This window comes from Mycteria americana, chromosome 1 (assembly GCF_035582795.1).
Source record: "Mycteria americana isolate JAX WOST 10 ecotype Jacksonville Zoo and Gardens chromosome 1, USCA_MyAme_1.0, whole genome shotgun sequence".
Taxonomy (NCBI): Eukaryota; Metazoa; Chordata; class Aves; order Ciconiiformes; family Ciconiidae; genus Mycteria; species Mycteria americana.
In genome coordinates this window covers 214,874,986-214,894,193 of record NC_134365.1, presented here as the reverse complement: position 1 = coordinate 214,894,193, position 19,208 = coordinate 214,874,986, and the positions used below count along the sequence as shown (strand labels likewise).

Below are 19,208 nucleotides of genomic sequence, written 5' to 3'. Positions count from 1 at the left end.
GCTACACCAGTCACCTGTGAGTGCAAACACTCTTCCTTTAACTCCAAAGGGCAGTTCAAAAGAGAAGTCTGCTCCAATTGTCTCTCAGTGAATAGTTTGAAGGCATGTAGGTATTGTAAATCTTTCTCCACTACTACTTCACAAAATAAGAGTACTAAAAGTCTTTATGCAACTTATTCTTTTTATGCAGTGTTCCATTTTATGCAGTAGTTTACACTTGCACAAGTGCACAGCACTTAATTGCACAAATAAATGATTCTACAAAAAATAGTGATAAAGGAGCACATTGGGTTTTTTTAACAGCACAGATAACTAACACCTTCTCCAGCTTTATTTATTAGTGAGATTAATTCAAAAGATTGCATAGGGGAGACCAAAACCCTCAATTTCATTTGCAAATCTAAGGAAGCACCAGCAGTCAACTGGGAATCAGAGTTAAGAAAAAGATACGAGAAAATATCTGATCAAAACTGAGGAATGAAGATCAAGCTGATAAAGGTCCTACACTGTGCACTGTAGAAAAATCTATGGGTCTGGGCTGGTGATCAAACAGTCCCAAAACTTTGCCAAGTGCCCACCGACCTTACTGTTATCTCTGAGGCTCTTTCGTCATCATTGTTGCACAAAGGATGCTGAGACAGGTTCACGTGCGCAAAGATTTATTAGTGGGATCAGTAGTTGATGACATAAATCAGCTCTAACAGGGAAAGTTACGTTTTGGAAAAAAAAATTAAAAAGAGTAGAGGAAGATTTGGGACAACATTGCCAAACATTGAATACACTTTCTAACTCCAGAGACAGCCTTGAGCAAGGAGAGGAAGACCTTCACACTGCCCACACGACTGTAGTGAGCCCAGCTAGGTCAAAGCCCGTGCTGGAGCCCAGCACAACTCTGTGATGGTGGCTCTGCGAGCATCTCATCACAGAAACACAGACATTGGAGCTGGGAGAGGCTTATTGTTTAGCTCTTTTCCCTTCACCGCCCCCTTCTCTCCCAGCACTGCAGTGTTATTCTCCATAGCACTTAAGATTAGCAGATTTGTTTTAAACGTGAAAAATGATCTAGGCTTTTCCACTTCCCTTGGGGCAGATTATTCTACATCCAAATTGATTTCACTGTCAAGGAGCTTTGCACTTTCTTATTTTGACACTATTAATTTCAGTGTTGCTTGAACAAATCCTTCCCACCCTCTTTGTGTACAGCCTTCAGATACTTGTCAATGGCCTTGGCTGTCACGTACGCAAGGTTTTTACGTTGGCATTTCAATCCTGCCGACAAGGATGCAATGTAAATTAGCACAGATGAGTACTCCCTTTTTAATGTGATTCGTACCTTGCACCAAGTTAAATACATGTTTGCAGAATTGGAAATACTGCTTTTACATGCTTTCTTGGAAGTCTATTAGTCTTTCTGTTCCCCTGGTAATTTGTGTTGGTTTTCACTGTTGTTTTGTGAGGAATTAAAAATGAGTTGCCGGCTGACAAGTGGCATTAAGTCAGTCTTAAAAAAAGATTAGTAAAATTTCATATTTATGAATACTAAACAACACTACCCTTGTCTGTAGAAGCTAGACAGAATGGAGTTTTTAATCAGGCTTGTACTTTTTCACTTTGGATTTCCAAGATACAAATCTCCCTGCAGCTTCATGGGAAAATGAAGGAAGCGGAGTTATCTTTATCTGAGCTGCTTCTCACCCAAAGTTTGTTCTCACTTATCAAAACAGATCATGGTGCAAAAATTCAATACGGAATGACTGTACCACAGGCTTTTTTTTGTTTTCCCAAATACTTGCGTTATCTAGGAAAATTTAAAGTTGAACTTAACAGAATAGGGACATCCTTCCCCCTGCATCTCATAAAAAGACATGCAGAAGTTGGCAAGTGTTGCTTGCCAGCATATAACTGTGTGGTTAGACTGCGAATGAAAGATATATGTCTTAAAGAATATACTGCGTGGTCACTATACAACCAGGCCTACAGTTGCCACTAACAACTTAGTTTATCTTCTGCATGTCTGCACAGACGTCATTAGGAGCTTTCTGTGTGTGTGAACCCAGTCCCTGGCCGAGTTTGTGGTTACACCAGGAAAGCAAGAATGGCTCAGTAGCATTGGCTTTCTTCTAGATTTGGTCAAGTCACTTAACCACAGTATACTTCATTATCTTAATAAAAGAAACTACCATGGCCTCAGTGACAGTATCCACCAGGTGACAGTGTTGACCTAGTCCCCACAAAGTGCCTGTGAGGAGGGCACTGCCACGGTCCCGGTATTGCAGATGGAGCAATGAGGCAGAAGATTCCAAAGTGCGGTTTGACCCATGTTCCCCAGACCATGCTGCCATGCTGACTGCAAAACCACTTTTCACATAAAGCAGATGTACTAACACAGGTTTGTCTTCAAAAGTTTGTTTTGGAGACTTCATATTCATCATGCGTTTTGAATTGCTAAGTGAAAAAGCCCACTATAAAAGCAGAGAGGTGATATCTATTTGTTTGAAAGGAGAAATGACACTGAGTACCTGTTACAGTCCAAACTTTTCTTTCTGGTATGAGTGTGACTTCTCAGTATGATGGGAGAGATTTAACATGTAGAGGATTTAACAGCGTTTGAGTGCCCAAACCTTTATTAAATTCAGTGTTCAAACAGAGTAAAAGAATGTCCCTAATACAAATAGTGTGAATTAAATACAGAGAAAAGGATTGCAGGGACATAATGTTGCTGATAAATTTTGTAGATTTTTGTAGAATGCTGTATAAGTGAGGGCTTTTCATTTAAGTTAGGCCAAAACCAGGTATTAAAGGAGAAGAATCAAAAAAACCATGGCAGATGAGAAGCAGCAAAATGAATGAACTCATATACATTGCTAGACCAATCTCAAAACAAGATGATACAGATAATCATGTAACATAAAAACTAGGCTAAAGCTTAGCTCAAACCTGAGCTCAAACCTGCCTAAAAATAGGTAGTAAATGAAATTTATCTACACTCTGTATAAAAGAATTTCACAGCCAGTGCTCTGGAACAGCTTTTTCTCAGGTGATCCCTGAAGACTGGTTCCCAGCTCACGACTGAGGATTAGCATTGGTTGAATGAAATAGCAAAATAAAGTATTCGCACTGTATTTGGGAGTTCAATGGCTTTTAGAAGATATAGTTGTTTTTAGAGCTTTTACAACATCAAAAGAAATCTTTCCCCCACATATAAGGCTCTTTTGCAAAGCATAAAGAGGACAACCTCTATCAAGAGCACATCTGCACTAAACAGTATGGGCTGGATCAGCTACATTGTGAAAAAAAATTGGGAAGAAGCTCAAAGTAAACAATGATATAGTTACCTATTGCAGTATGGTACGACTATCAAATTACTGATGCACTATTCTTTGTGATATTTACCACTATAAAGCAAATTTTGAAATTGGATTGTTTATTCAATGTTACATGAAAATTTCCTTTAAAAAAAACTATCCCATTAGCTGATGGATAACATATATACCTATGGCTGCTGCACCTAGGGAAAAGCATTTAAAATACAAAAATGATGTTGACACAAAAAAATACCAAAGGGAGTTCTTAAGAAGAAGAAACACACAGTGTCTTAATGTCTGTCACAACCAGAGAAGGTTGGAATGTGTAAGCCAGATATTTGGTCAAGCAAGAGTGGACATCACAATTTTTTTCTGACTTCTTCAAAACACAGTCTATGCCTAAGTAGTATCAAACAAGAATTCAAGCCAGGACATCGGTGAAAGCTTTTCTCCCCTTTTTTTCTGAGAAAAGACTCTTTTTTTCATCGCAGTTCAAATGTTGTGAAGAATGACCTTACCGTTCAGTTGTCAAACAGTACTTGAAAATTGCATTTGCTTTTTAGTCTTAGGCACTTGTCTATATAAATTGCCTACTAATGCCAATTCCTAGGTTAGTGATAGTCTGTGTGAACTGATGGCAGAGAGGTATAAAAGTAATCTATTGTACAGGTTTTTCACTGCGACCGAAATGCCTGAGTTACTTGCCATTACAGGATTTTAAAATATTCATGGCAAAGAAATCGTGACTTATACAAGAATCCATTTTCAGGCATTTTTTCACTGATTTTCAGAAACTCTGCCTGCATAAATACTGTTGAATCAAACCTAAGCTTGATCTCACAATTTCAATTCCAGTGGCATCCAACTTTTGCATCGGGCTGAGAGATGTAGGCAAATACCTCTCTCTCATTTATCCTACAGCTATGTCACACCTATCCAGCAGCATAGGGACACCCTGTGAAAACTGGCTCCAGAATATTTGACAGGTCTCAAAGTTGCCATTTTATAGAAAGAATACCTCTCAAAAACATACATCTGCAGTTTAACCCTACCACCATTCCTCACATGCATAATCCTTTCTTAAAAAAGAAAATTTGTATTCAGTGTTGGTCTCTACTCCTCCACCAACAGAATAAAATCTGGAATTAACACAGTGTGTCTAATAAAAACATGGTTTTATTCTGTATGAGCCTCCCTCTCCTCTCTTTGCCAACCCTCCTATCTCTTTACGTTAGAGATATATACCATGGTATCTATAAGAAGCATTTTGCTGGGTGTCTGCAGGATTTCATATCCTTAAGGTGGAGACCATCAGCCTGATTTTAATCACTTTTATATTGGATACAAAACCAAAATCAAGGCTGGCCTTTGGTTTCTTGTGAAGCAACACGCACTTAATGTACAAGAAAATAAATATATGGTAAGCCCATTCAGTTAATACCAAGGACTAATTATTTCTATAAGCTTGTAGTATCAGACCCAGTTTAGTCTTTTATAATATTTTACAGTTTTTTTGTTATTTTAAATATAATCCCTATGACCCCATTGTGATAGTATATATGGTCATTAACATGAATATACACAATGATTAATCTATAGAAATATTAACACATGCATAAACATATTTGTTTATGGATATTAATAAACTAAGAGTCAGCTTTATTTTAGGAACAAGGCTTTTTACTGGTGTAAATGCAGTGACACAGTTGGACATAACAGTCACCTGCTATGAATTGCCAGATTTTGATTGTCCAAATTAAAGTGGAACAATATCTTATTAAAAAGGCAATCCAATACTTGAAATTGCAAAAGGAGGAAAAGGTTATATAACACTATAGTATATCTGTCTAATTTGGAATATACTGTTAGATCATGCATAAGCTCAAAAAAATATGTGCTTTTCTGGTGAAAATGGACTTTCTGAAGTTTTTGCTAAAGACTGCTGGGTAAAAAATTGAAAAAGACTACTTATAAGTGTTATTTATTGTATGATCTCTGTGAAACACAGCATGTTTGTTTATCAATTTGATAACATTCTCTTTAATTCCAAAATGAAATGGCATTTGATAATGAACTGATTGTCATTTTAAAACCCCTTTAGTTTTTGAGGTGCTATTGTGTATATATATTTTTTTTTCCCCTTGTTAAGTGTAATGCCTATAGTATTACTATGTCAAATTCAGATGAATCGTGACAAACAACATTTTCACAGTGGGAAATGTTAACATGCTACATTCCTTTCTTTGGAAAAACAAAAGAAATGATCACAGAAAACACATTTTAATTTAATTATATCCTTTAGGTCATTAAAGTGATGTAATGTGCATGTCAGTCCTCTTTTCATCCACAGATTACTTTAATCCTTCATGTGCATTTTTTTTTCCTCTGGCTTTCTTTCATATTTGCTTTATTTTGAAATTGCATGCTGTCTGGATTATTTGTGCATGACCTCCACATTAATTTCACATTGAATGTTTACATACTCTGAGAGACTTTCATGGATCATTTATTCTACAGGTGCATTTTTTTTCCTTTGTTTTCAGTTACTGAACTTTAAATATGCCTGAAATGTAAAAGTGGCATGAAACTTTCGTGACACAAGTAGACAACTATTTTAACAGAGATTTTCAGTACCTCACTTCACATCTTTCAGAAATACATATTCTAAACCACATTTTATGCTGTGCTTCCAAAATGTGAGAAAATTAATTATGTTCTGGAACTCTATTCCATTTCAGAATTGGAGCCCAATACTGGTTATGTTTCTTCTGAGCAATGACAAACACATGAAATTGGCCCTTTAAATGAGTTAAGAAGGCCTCTGATCTCTTGGAGGTGATCACTTGCAAAGCCATGTGTCTGGGCAGTGCATATGTTCAGATCAGGAAACAGTGTAGGACATTGTCTGATGGACAACACAGACCACTTCAGATAAGCACTATCTGCAGCTCGGCATAGGTGCCCTCTGGAAATACCAGCTTCTCTCAATTGACTGTATAGGGACCCTAATTCCTCACTTAGTATCTGAAATAGATGTCCCAAGCAGGCATATCCTGCCTTTACATAGTACAGTGCCATGAGCCCTTGCGACTGTCTACAAAGTCAAAGGTTTTATTATGTAAAAAAAAACCCAATTTCTTCCATATTAATTCCCCATTTAAAGAATTGAAGCAATATGTGTTGCTCAACATGCAATGAAATACTGCTTATCAGCAGAATTCCATCTCTAAATCACATAAAACTAAAAGGGTATCCAGAGGAACCTAATGAGTACATACACATGTATAAAACAAAGTATTTTGTCTTAAATTATGGAAAAAAAAGCATTAAAACACACTTAAGAAGTTGTCAATTAAGAGGCCAAATAAAACACTGTGAAATCAGCAACAGTTACCAGAAAAGAATATTTTATTTTAATTGGCACAGAGCTGAATTCACATACCTACTACAAGTAAATCAAAGGCTTCTGCTTCCCTCTTTACAGCCTATTCTTTTTCAGCCAGTTAATTACTTTTGTGCACAGTCTGCTATGATTAAAGATGAGTGGCTTGATCTCAAAGCATGCTGAGCCATCTGTAGCCCTTTATCTGAACAAGCCAAACGCGATGATAATTTCCAAATAAGGAACTGAAGGTTGTGATTTGAGACGTCTGTAATCAAATCGATCCAGTCTCCAGGGGATTTGCCTTCAACCTGCAGACCTCACCGCAACCACCTCCGATTCTTTGCAGCCACTTGGTTTGGACTGATTTGAGTCACTACAGTTCTCTCCACTTTTACAAACTAGTTGTTTTGTCAGCATGAGTGTGACAACAATTAGACGTCCCTGTTTTTGCCCCATGCCTTTTCTCCTTCACAGTCATTCAATGACAAGCGTAAAAAGAACTTCATCTTTTCACGAAAATTCCCATTCTACAAGAGCAAGGAGCAGAGTGAGCAGGAAACAAGTGATCCAGAACGTAAGTAACCTCTTGGAGACGATGACACATGCAGCAGCACAAAAAATGGGTGACACGCATGATACCAGTACCCCGCACATCTAGGCAAATATCTGTCATAGGCAGGCAGGAGAGGTATTACTACTGTGACCAATGTGTGACTGCAGTTTGGATCCAGCTGGTCCTTCCTTCCCTGGAAATGTCATTTTCAGAAGAATAAAACAGTGACCTTAACTTTTGGAAGAGCAAATGTGGCTCCTCAAAGTTGTTGTGGCACCTGTCATAAATCCAAACTTGTCTCTGATTAAATATTCCCAGATCAGAACTGGCTCAAAATAATGCAAATTTATTTCTTTCACAATACTAAACTAAATTATTACTTTCTAAAAGGTCTGCTTTAATCTCTTTTTTGCCTTTGACATTGTCCAAGTTGATTGCCATGGGCAGCTTCACTGAAAGTTTAACAATTAAATGAAGCATTCATGCTAACAGCTTAAAGAAGTAAATCAGATCTCGGAATGTGTACTTCCCCAGGCATTTACTACTTACTTAAATTATATAGAGAACCAGCATTATTAAAACTATATGCTGGTTCCAAGCCCAAATATTAACTTTTTTTTCTTAATAATTCTCTCCTAAATTTATCCGGTGAGGATCATTTCTGGGACTTTATTTATTGGGTTGTTCCATCTTCCTCACAGCTCCAAAAGCCATGTATAATGGTCACTGCCTCTTTCATTGGCTGCATTCCCATCAAATATGGGTTTAAAGCTGTTTCAGAAAGAAAAAGCAGGGATCCAGATTGCTCAATCAACATGGTCAGTCATGGTAGTATCCATTTCAACTCCACTGACTTCTTCCTTCCTCTTCTGCGGCTGTTCTTCCTTTCTCATTGCTCTCTCTGGGGACTTCCGTGCAGGACATCCCCGGATTAGGTGACGACGGTTATGGAACAAAGACTCTGAGTAAGTTCCCAGGAATGGTCACTGTAAATCTTTTTTTGTTTTGTTTTGTTTTGGCTTCTGTTCCTTCTCTGAGGACCCTCCACTCCTAGCATGCACAAGATAGAGTTTTATTTGTTACCCAGCTGTGAATGCATTAAAAATGTTTCAATCGTTTTGTTCTGCATGACGATATTAAATAACATACAGTGTATCAAGCAGACACTTTCACTTCTTTTGTAATAACACCTTTTGTTTCTGACAGTATGTTATTGTTCCCATCATGGCAGTTCTGTAGAGTAGCATACCTAGAACTCGTTTTGCTGCCTAGACTGTTCTTTTCAGCAACAACCCCTCCCTCTCCATCTCAAGGGAAAGTTAAACATTTTAACTTGATCACATCCTGAGGAGATCAATAGAAAATTATTTTATGCTGTTGCTTCTGCATTTTCAGCTTTTTGCATGGAACTGTTTGTTACTTTGCTGGATTTTAGCTTAGTATTTGTTATTAATGGAAGAAGTCATTTGCAGGCTAGAGAAGACCATGCCTTCTCCAAAGCTAATTTTGGACCCATTTCACCATTAGCAACCTATTCTCTGTCATGCAACCTTAATCAATTTCTTTTTCTGATGCAGCAATCCTGTCTCAAGACTTGGCATTGCAGAATGTGTAACGTGTCAGAAACAATTTTGCTTCCTCGAAAGTTAGACCAGAAAAATTGTATAGAGTGAAATACTTGCAGCTGATTTCTGTATAAATAGCTACATTATATTCTGTATCCAGATCGAAATAATTTAAAGAAAATGCCACTTGCATGTGTTTGGCTGCTTCTTCCTCAGTTATTCTTTTTCTTGCTCGCCAACTAATTGGAGCAAAATGTGTGTGAATGTTAACACTGCATCGCCTACTGTTTTGTATGTGCTTTTTAATTGCAGGAATGCACATCCATGCACACAACTTTAGAGATTATTCCATCTCTGACTGATTTGTTGAAGGGACATTTTAATGGTTTAACTTTAAGCCATACAGTAGCTCGCAATTTAAAGATGAAAGCTTCATCTCTTGTACGAAGAACAGTTCTGCAAGACTAGTTTTGTCAGTGATAGGCAGCAAATGTCGGTGTCATCTGAATTTTAACCATTCTGCTACTTTAAGTGAAGTGTCATAGCAGCTCATTAGCAACAAATGCAGATCGTTCCCCGCCTAAAGAGAAGCAGAATACTTCTGATCTGATCTGATCTGATAACCCCCCTGAATATGTGTCCTTTCAAAGACAAATCGTAACATCCAACCATTTGAAAGGAGATAACTGAATTCTGCAAATTGCTAAGGAAAAAGTAGCACAGAGGTATTATATAGGCTCTAGTTTCTCCATTAATATTGCACCTAGTTTTCAATTACTGACACACCTCTAGACGTTCCTGCCCATCCAAGTTTCACTAACATTCAACTCAGATATGCTTTTTAATGACAGTTCTTACTATGAAGGATATTTGTTCTTGTTTAATGGTCCTGTATAGCATATTAGTTTGAGACGACCCTTGTTAACTTGCTATGAAATGTCCAAAAGTCAATACACTGTTTTCTTCAAAATGTAAGTTTAATTTTTTAAAGCTTCTTACTAAGCCCAAGATCAAAGTTTTCCATTGCTATTTTTATCAGATATCATCCTCTCTCATTGCTGCTGCTCCAGTAACCCCATCAGTCCCACTCTATGAACCCCAAGCCATTAGACTGGTATGTGAGGCAAACACAGCACCTGTCAGAGGAGGGGTGGTCTTGGCACTGTTCCCATAGTCATCCTTCATGACATCCATGCATGGTCTACTCTGGGTTCATCCCAGGGGATTCTTGGCTTTTACGAGTTCCTTCTTTCACTGAGAATGTTTAGAGGCAGCTGCAGGTGAGTGTTGTGGGTCACCCACACCCTAATCTGCCCACTGGTTTAATGACAAATATTGGACCAATTTTGGCTCCTGGTGTTTGTCAGGAGGTGACTTATTTGTACCCATTGTCCATTTAACCACTGTGTCTCATTCTCATTAACCCAGGGTGGCTCCCCACTGTATAGCCATTATACCATTGGCTTCTAAATGTCCTGGACCAGCTGAAAAGTTTCAACTGTCAAACGATCTTTCAGGTCCAAAGTAATCAGCACTTCTACCAGAGATACTAATAAGACCATTTAATGTGGTTCTGCAGACCTCCTGGAGACCATAAACCATGGTCTGACTGACCATAAACAGTCTGCTGACTACAGTTTGGGAATAGCAACTTCACATGATATAGATTGCACCTTCCTTTAAATAATATGATAATAGAAACAGGACACCAGACTTGCCAAACCACAAGTCTGATCCATCATGATAGTACTTATATCCCTATTCACCCATCCAGACTGATCTGGTAAAGGTTTTCGTACTCTAGCTCAAATCCTGAGGCTAGACAATGTCTGAAAAAAAGATTTTTTCCATTTTTTTTCTTAGTTTTGTCATTGGCTTTGTCTTCTTTTTTTGGACAGGGTAAAAGAGACACAGTTACAATATTTGATATCAAAACCATTTTCATGTTAATTTGTTAATCCTTTGGAATAATGCACAGTGATTAAAGATGGACACAGGTTAGAAGTTTAGCAGGAAAAGTTCCAATGCATTAATGATGCTCATTACTGACAGTGCAGAATAATATGAGCAGACACTCAGGTTTCATCAAATTACTCAAGATGTCCAGTGAGATGCACGTGGACCATAATATACTTTGAAATTAAGTTATCTGAGATGTCATTAACTGTCTCATCAGGAAAAGACATGGCTTTGCCATGACACATATCACTAGCTAATATGTATACTCTCTTTCTGAAATGCCACAAGAGAGAAAGCTTTCATTTTACCTGTGTAAATTATCTAAGATTTTTCAGGTGATGCCACTGCATAGTCTTTATTTCCTCTCTGCACAACTACCTTTGCATGACTGTGGCAGTTCTTTTAAGTTTCTGCAGCTCTGTGGTGCTTGGTTATGTTCTTTAATTTGCTGTACTGTTCTTGCAGAACATGTTTCTTCTAATGCCAGCGATAGTGAAAGTAGCTACAGTAAGTTACTGCTTTCATTAGAGTCCTTTTACTTTGCATTGCTTGTTCTGTTTGTTTCTTTTATTTGGTTTCTCTCCTTGCTACTCTTTTGTTAATGTTAAAAATATGGTTGGAGCAAATGGCTTGGAATTCAAATTTACAACCACATCTTGAGTACAAAGCTGTAAAAGAAAACTGGCAACCTTTATAAGAAAAGGGAGGAAGGATGTTATTTGGGATGTATTCTGGGGCATAAAACCAAACCTGGCTTTGGGTACCCTGTCAGGATTATTTGGTTTAGGGACAAGAAGTTTATTTCAGCAGGGAGGGGGCAGTTTCTTGATGATCTTTTAGGAGCAAAATCACTCCATAGCTGTAGTCAAACCTGCAAAAGGCATCCTCTTTACAAGGTCACAATTTTTACTTGCATTTCTGCATGCCTGTATGAAGGGCTAAGAAATAGTCCCAAAAATTTTGTTGAGCCCTTAATTTTGGCAGTACAGACTTCCTAATGCATATTGAAGTCTTCCAAAAAAAGGTATGATAGAGCTTCACCGCTTAGGCATTGCCACTGAATGTCACTGATTCCCTGTAAGTGGAGGTCCCAACCCTGCAATCTGATTTGGTTGGAACTGCAGACTCCATGTGGTCATATAGACAAGAGGCAGATTGTACGATCTGGGCAAAAATTGAATCAATATAACTATTTTTCTGGAAATGTTGAAAAGCAAAAAAATTAAGGCATTAAATAAATGCCTGGAAATGTAATAAAAGGTAATTAAAATGATAGATTGCTTATTAAATCACCCAGTTGTTTAATTTTTTCAAGCCATTTGCTTAGCAAATCAAGTTTTCCACCAGTCACTCAGCACTTGTGCTAAGCACCCGCATACATTCAGGTAATCATTGGTATCATACCTCATATTTACTAGTCTTGATATAGTGCATAGCAGTTGAGCTCTGTTAATAAACACTGTTTTTTTTCAGTAAAACAGCTAATCTTATGCAATTCAGAAATGGTAAATTAGTTTGTATTCTCTTGTATTGCAAAGGTTTCCTTGGAAAGCAATTGCCAGAGTCACAAGAAAACAGTAGGGGCTCTTGAACTGCCAAGATCCAATTCTGAACCACTTTATTTTTAATGTGTCCTCTATTGAGGAGGAGAGGAGGATTTTATGTTTGAAATATAAGATGCTCTTTCCCCAGACTGACTTTACAATCAGGAATGAGTCAATAGGTTAAATTTTCAAAAGTTTGCATGAGTCAAATCTCCTCCAGGTGTGTTTATTTCAGGGTGACCTCAGGGTAAAAGCCCAGACGAAAATCTAGGCTGGTGGCTAAGCACATCCCATGCCTGATGTACTGTCCCAAACAGGAGATTTAACAGGGGTGCCCACTTGCAGCCATATGCAGGTCCACAAAAGCTAGTTCCCAAAATTCATCATGACAGGCGAGGGAGCCAGTTCCTTGTTCGCTGTGCAATAGCTTGAAACAAAGTGTATGTTTTGAGGTGTGAGAAAGGGGATAGAAATGGTTTGGGGTAGTTAGTTGAGACATAGCTGCTTGGAAGGAAAAGGAGTGTTGGGGTAACAACTGCCCACAGCAGGTGCTCTCCTTCTAGGGTGCTTTCCACCTGGGCAAGCTCCTGTCTCATCCTGGCAGCATCCAGCCTACAAATTGTTGGCTGGAGCTCTCCACACATTACTGGTGTGTCCAAAAACTGCTGCCTGGTGGATAAGATGCAGGCAGGGCTTCCTTCTCTGCCCATGGGAGAGCTATGCCATTTAGCAGCCAAGGAAGCCAGTCTTAGGTTATGCCAAATGAAAGTGGCTTTAAAGTCCAGGAACTGGTGCCCAAAGGGCCTAATTCCATTTGCTAACAATTCATTGGTGTGTGCTGACATGGCATTTGAAGGCATGGTCTTGGGCAACCAGCAACTTTGGAGACCAGCTTTCGGAAATTAGTGGTTTAGATGTCCATGGTGGCACGTCAACTTTAGCCTGACTGTGTGTTCAATTACTACATGGCCATGGTATATCAGTATATCTCCTGTGGGGACTTACAGCCCCCCTGAATCCAGATGGTTACTCTCTGGATCTCCAGGCTACCCTATGTCAACAGTACGTCCCATCGCACAGCTCATTGCAGTAAATCTCCCCTAGAAAAATCATTACTCAGGAACAGAGAAGAATCAGACAGAGAAGAGCAAGAGGTGGGTGGTCAGAGAGAGCAGTCAACAAATTGTGAGGGCATGGAGATAACAGAGTTGAGGCCTGTCATGAAGAAGTTGTCTTATTTCACTGCAGTTCTGACCTTGTGGGACTGCTGAGAGAGGACACTGCACAGCAGAAGGCTATCAATATCCCTCATGTGGGAAGAGTAATTATCAGGCCTAGTCTGTGAACATTTCCTAAAGACATATTCTTCACTGCCTTCTAATTTATTTATTCCTAATGAAACAAAAAAAATAATAGGTGCTCCAGGTAAAGCTCATTCCTGGTAGAATAAGACAGCACGCAATTATTATTTCTGCTCTTCTTTTTTGCATCTGGGTAGCTGGGAACAGGGCCCAATGTCAGTCACTGCCACAGAACCAAGTTTGTTTTAACTCCATGAGGAGCCAGCCACGTTGCAAAGCTGTTCTTCAGTGTGATGTAGTGCCATTTTGAGGAGAATTTGTGTGTTCAAAGTGAGGCACTATAAGTTATTTTACCAGGACACCGTGTGTGTTGACTTGCAAACTCATCTAGCCCTCGGTCTGTGCACTGGTGAAATGGGGCATACTAAGAGGAGAAAAAAAAGTGAAGCTGAAAAATTCATGGGGAGCAAATAGAAAACTGCTGGAGAGCTCAAGGGTTTTCCATGGGGTTGTGACCCTGTCCCAGTGCCCCTTTTCTCTTCTGTTTCCCAAGCAAATGAGCAGGAAGAAAGGGGTTGCCTGCCCCGCTGCTTTCGGAATTGTGGGAAATCAGCAGTTCACACCTTGGCCAGCACAAAGAAAAGTGTGTGGGTAAGAAATGACTGGCAAGTGCCACGTGTTCTCCTGCAGACGTTCATATTTGTCCCTATAAAAACAGGCCAGTTGGAGCCCACAGTGAGGTGTTCTGCTTTTTTTCTAGTGGGTCTCTGGCAATTGCTTTAACATGTTTCTCTAACTTTTGCTTCTCATGATGAGCATTTTAGTGAAAAGTAGCTAGTGTTGAAACCTGTACTATTTGATTATTCCTAGAACCATTCCAAATCAGGGGTACAACTACCCAAAGTGACGTTGAAGGCTTCTGAGAGCTGTCCAGGCTATGCCCTGGACAGTGATTAAAAGAGGGGTTACAAAATGACTGGGCTTTTTCTAGGAGATATTCTGACACATTCATATTTATTTAGAAAAATATGTTGCTTAAAAATTTGAGTATCTGGCTGAAGTATTGCTCATGTCTTGGGCTTCGGGGTTAAAAAAACTTTTCTACAGAAGTCAGATACTTTCTATTTCAAAATAATAATATAATTTAAAATCCTCCTATGTGGTCTCAAAAGAAAATTCTTTGACCACTTCTTAGCAACAAGGCTGTTGCAGGTAGTAAACCTGATTTCTTCTGTCAGTGCTCTCAACACTGAGTTTGTAATGAGCAAAAGAGCTGGAGCCAACAGTGGGATTTTTCTTTATCCCAACAAATAACCTTCAGCCCCATTAACTTCAGGGGGAACCACAAATACATTTGACAGTAGAATCTGGCCCTTTATAAAAAATTAAAAAGTATTTTTGAGCCAGGAACAAATGTTGGCCTGATCTAAAAGGGGCTGAGCTGCCACACGACTGCTACTGCGTCATATTGGCCATGCTAATACGAAGGCTATAACCATGTTAGTTGATTTGCACCTGTTCTCAGCAGTAAAACCAAATTTGCAAGGTGGTATTAAAGTCCTGGTCTAGCAGAAAGTTGTTCTTGTTGTGATAAGGATACGTACAGCCAACTTTGACTTATCCCTGAACCAGCCAATCAAACCATGACTGAAAGTCTATTTTGAGCTCTGTAACTTAAAATGTTGTGATTTCTTTTTCAAACCAAGCTTGTAAGAACATATTTTTTACTGTGGACTCATCAGTTTTTATTCTGCAAGACATGATTTTCATAATGGCCATGAATTTCAAGTCTCTCTACTGCATATGTGTGGTAATGCTCTTACACGTAGTTCAGTAAAGGTTTTTACAGCTGTCATCAAAAATACACACACATTACCACATCTATTGAGCCTAATTGCATAACTGGTTGTGATTGCACCAATTACCTAGAGAGGCAACACATGACTAAAAGTTAAAAATAAGGAAAACTGTTAGAAACAAAAATTTTTACCCTCTGTCAGCAAGTCAGCAAGTCACTCTGGTAATGAGATTTGAAGACTCAGAACAAGGTTAAAGGAGTCCTGATTATTATGTTAGGCCACTGATTAATTAGGACACTTATGTTGGCTCTTACACTCCCCAAGGATTACTACACTATTCAGGCACACTCAAACTGGCACAACTATTGAAGTTTCATTTTCTGCCCTCACAAGCTATATTGATCTTAAACATAAAGTGCCAATAGATCCCTTTTCAGTCACAAGTTCATTCTCAGACTACTGATCTCTTTATGTATTGGATTTCCAGCCTTTCATAGCTATCAATATATTCCCAAAAGTCATGTGTTTACTTACATAAATAGAGGTCCAGCAAAGGGATTTTGAGCCAAATAGAGGTTAGGATATTGACTGTCCAGTGCAGTCTGTGCAGATGAAACAAAGCAAGAAATTGACTTCTCCAAGATCTTGCAAGTCCAACTCGGGTAATCCATATGTTAGCCCAAAACCAAAACGGATGGTGACAGAAGAATAAGCCTTCTTTGAGTTTAGATCCAGCTGAGCAACAACATTCAGGCAAGGGCTCAAAAATAAAATTAATTTGTCTCATCTACATGTATTTCACATGTGTATTGATGGTAACCACCACCATTAGTCCAGCAATTTTAATGAACACAAAAATTCCCTTTGATTTTTCTAAAGTCATAAATAATTTTTATCTGTCTTCATAAGTACTACTTTTTTATTATTCACTGCCTTAGACCCCTTTACAGATTTTTTCATTCACAGCCATTAATAGGATGCCAAAATCCATGGTTTCCCACAGCATAAGGTGCTTGATGCGGGTGGGCGTTTGGTTACATGGTGGCTGCACCACAGCAGCTCACAGCAGCTCTCCTGCCCCGTTACTCCCATGCTGGGTGCAGTTACACCAGCACTGTGGAAGCTATGGATGCTCTGGCAAGACAGTTGGAAATGGGGCCTTTTTATGGGTTACATGAAAAATACCTGATATCTGCCAGGCCTACACTGAAACTGTGATTTTGAGTCTTTCACAGACTCTCTGCCATCTAACCAGAAAGGGAAAACAGAGGCAACACCTTAAATCCATTTTAGGGCTATTCCTCTGCCCTAAAACACCATAAAATCTTTTAAAAAATTGAAATTAGTAGTCCTTGTGAAAGTCACCTGACCACACAAAACCTCTCATCCCCGTTTATAGAGGCTGTGAGTTATAACAAACTCCAGGTTATTCTTCACTTCCGGACCATGAGAACTCACCAACAGGCAAAGCAAGAAAAAAGGGAAGCAGAGCCGTAGTAATCCTGGGAAAGTGAAAGATCTCCAGTAATTTTACTCATAAGAATATTAGCTTTAGGAAAGCTTCCTTTTTCTTTCTTCTCTTTCCTTATCTTCTTTCTTTTCTTCTCTTTTTGACATTGTGGAATTTTACTGAAGAACAAGGGATCATGCCAAAATCCTACAGAAAGGGCTTTTTCTTTTTCCTCTTTTTGTTTTGTCTGTTAAATTTCACAAAGATTTTCCAGATCAATATAGCTAACCTGTGCTAATTAAGCCGTTAATGTGGATGGTAAATGAGGCTTAGTCAAGTGATAAATAAGAGCCCATGTCCTGCTGAATTTCACACTGTGTCTCACACCTCAAAGCCATCACAAGGTTATAGCAATCCGATTATTGATTGACTCTAGAGCTCTTCATTATACTTAATACTTTATGGACTACTTCAAAACCGTGCAGTACTGACTGAGTAGAGATAATTAAAGAATACCATCTGGTACAGTTAACATGCATATTAGCCTCCGAGGACTTACAGAATTTTGTCTGGACAGTACTTGGCAGGGTTTCATTCACATAGAAACTTGAGCTTCCTGAGCCCTTTTTCCAGAAAAGCAAAGCAGTGGAAATGGTGCAGCTTTCCCCCATGCTCATGCTCCATGTTGAGTCTGAAACTCAATGCCGAAGAGCCTTCACTCAGGAAGATACCTATCTTTAAGTCCCTGCGTATCACAGTCAGCCTCAAAGTTTCTCCGTACTTGCTGCAACCCTTTCCAATAGCTTAAGCTTCAGCACGATTTGAGTGTGCTGGAGTTTTTTCTTTGCCTTCAGTCTGGTCACAGTTTCACAAGACCTCTGTGAAACGACAGGCTCGTTTGTCTCCATAGCCTATACTCTACTGATAGCGTGGATGTAACGACAGCTTTAGCATGTGGACATGTCTGCCAGAGACTGGGCAAAACAGAAGGTAAAATTTGTGCTGGCTTCTTTGTGCTGGTTATAATTCTGTGCCAAAGCCAAATATTAGCCCACAGAAAAATTTTTAAACAATAAAGTCAGAGTTATTGGCTATTTTCCTTCAGTTGCTCTTGTCACTGTCACTCCCATGGGATTCTACTGTTTAAATGCAGATGTCTGCATCTGACCTTGCTGCTTAAATGCCGTTATGGGACAATGGAGACAAACACACCCTTCTGACTTTTTCTGTCATCCCAAAGTAGACATCTAAAATAGGTCAGATGACTCATATCTTAGAATAAGCACTTGCCTATTTGTAGGCACCCATGGACTCCAAAGGGTACCTAGGGACTAGCTTAGACATAAGCACTCACGATATACAGGTGTCTGAAATTAGCTGAAAGGAATCCCCTTCTGCAGATCTGTTTGCCATTGAAACAAGTGTTTTCAAGTTCAAGATTGTATTCGTACAAACAGGCTCCCCTCCACACGCCTAGTACATGATGGCTTCATCACCCACCCCAAGACTGACTTTCTCAGGCTGCTGCAAAGCGTAGCCTTGTCTCCTGGGGGCTGGAGGACAGGCAGTGCAGAGGCATCCTCATCCAGCCTGGAGAGAGAATTATTTCATCTCCAGGGGAATGGGACATCCTGAGTTTTATACCACCCCCAAAATTCCCAGAGAAACTTCACAGAATCACAGAATCACAGAATCATATAGGCTGGAAAAGACCTTTAAGATCATCGAGTCCAACCATAAACCTAACACTGCCAAAAACCACCACTACACCATGTCTCTAAGTACCTCATCCAAACGTCCTTTAAATACCTCCAGGGATGGGGACTCCACCACTTCCCTGGGCAGCCTGTTCCAATGCTTGATAACCCTCTCGGTGAAGAAAAATTTCCTAATATCCAGTCTAAACCTCCCCTGGCGCAACTTGAGGCCATTTCCTCTTGTCCTATCACTTGTTACCTGGGAGAAGAGACCGACCCCCACCTCTCTACAACCTCCTTTCAGGTAGTTGTAGAGAGCGATGAGGTCTCCCCTCAGCCTCCTTTTCTCCAGGCTAAACAGTCCCAGCTCCCTCAGCCGCTCCTCATAAGACTTCTGCTCCAGACTTAAGGGAGAATAATACGTCTGATGTATGAAACCTAGTGTAACAATAATTCTAGGTTTTTAACTTTGCAAAAAGCCAAAGTTAAGCAAGTGATTATATTATCAAACGTTTGCAAATAGAGAAGAAAATCCATTATCCACACTCCTCATATGTTATGTTGCCTTGCCCTCAAAAGTTGTCTAATCTTTTCCTTTTATTAAAAATTATGTTTTCTCCTTTGCTGCTTCAGCACCATTGCTAGGTTGG

General features: G+C 39.3%; 1 protein-coding gene across 7 annotated transcripts in view; it reads left to right on the top strand.

Moving 5' to 3' along the window:
- Positions 1–19,208, top strand: part of LOC142404403 (disks large homolog 2) — an 800,410-nt gene that overhangs the window by 767,644 nt on the left and 13,558 nt on the right. For 5 of the 7 annotated variants that reach the window (XM_075491171.1, XM_075491177.1, XM_075491178.1 and 2 more), the window contains one exon: positions 7,165–7,264. In XM_075491171.1, coding sequence (XP_075347286.1) covers positions 7,165–7,264 — 100 coding nt within the window. Of the gene's footprint in view, positions 1–7,164; positions 7,265–8,162; positions 8,209–19,208 lie in introns of all 7 variants that reach the window. The other 2 variants (XM_075491172.1, XM_075491176.1) reach the window with 1 other exon arrangement.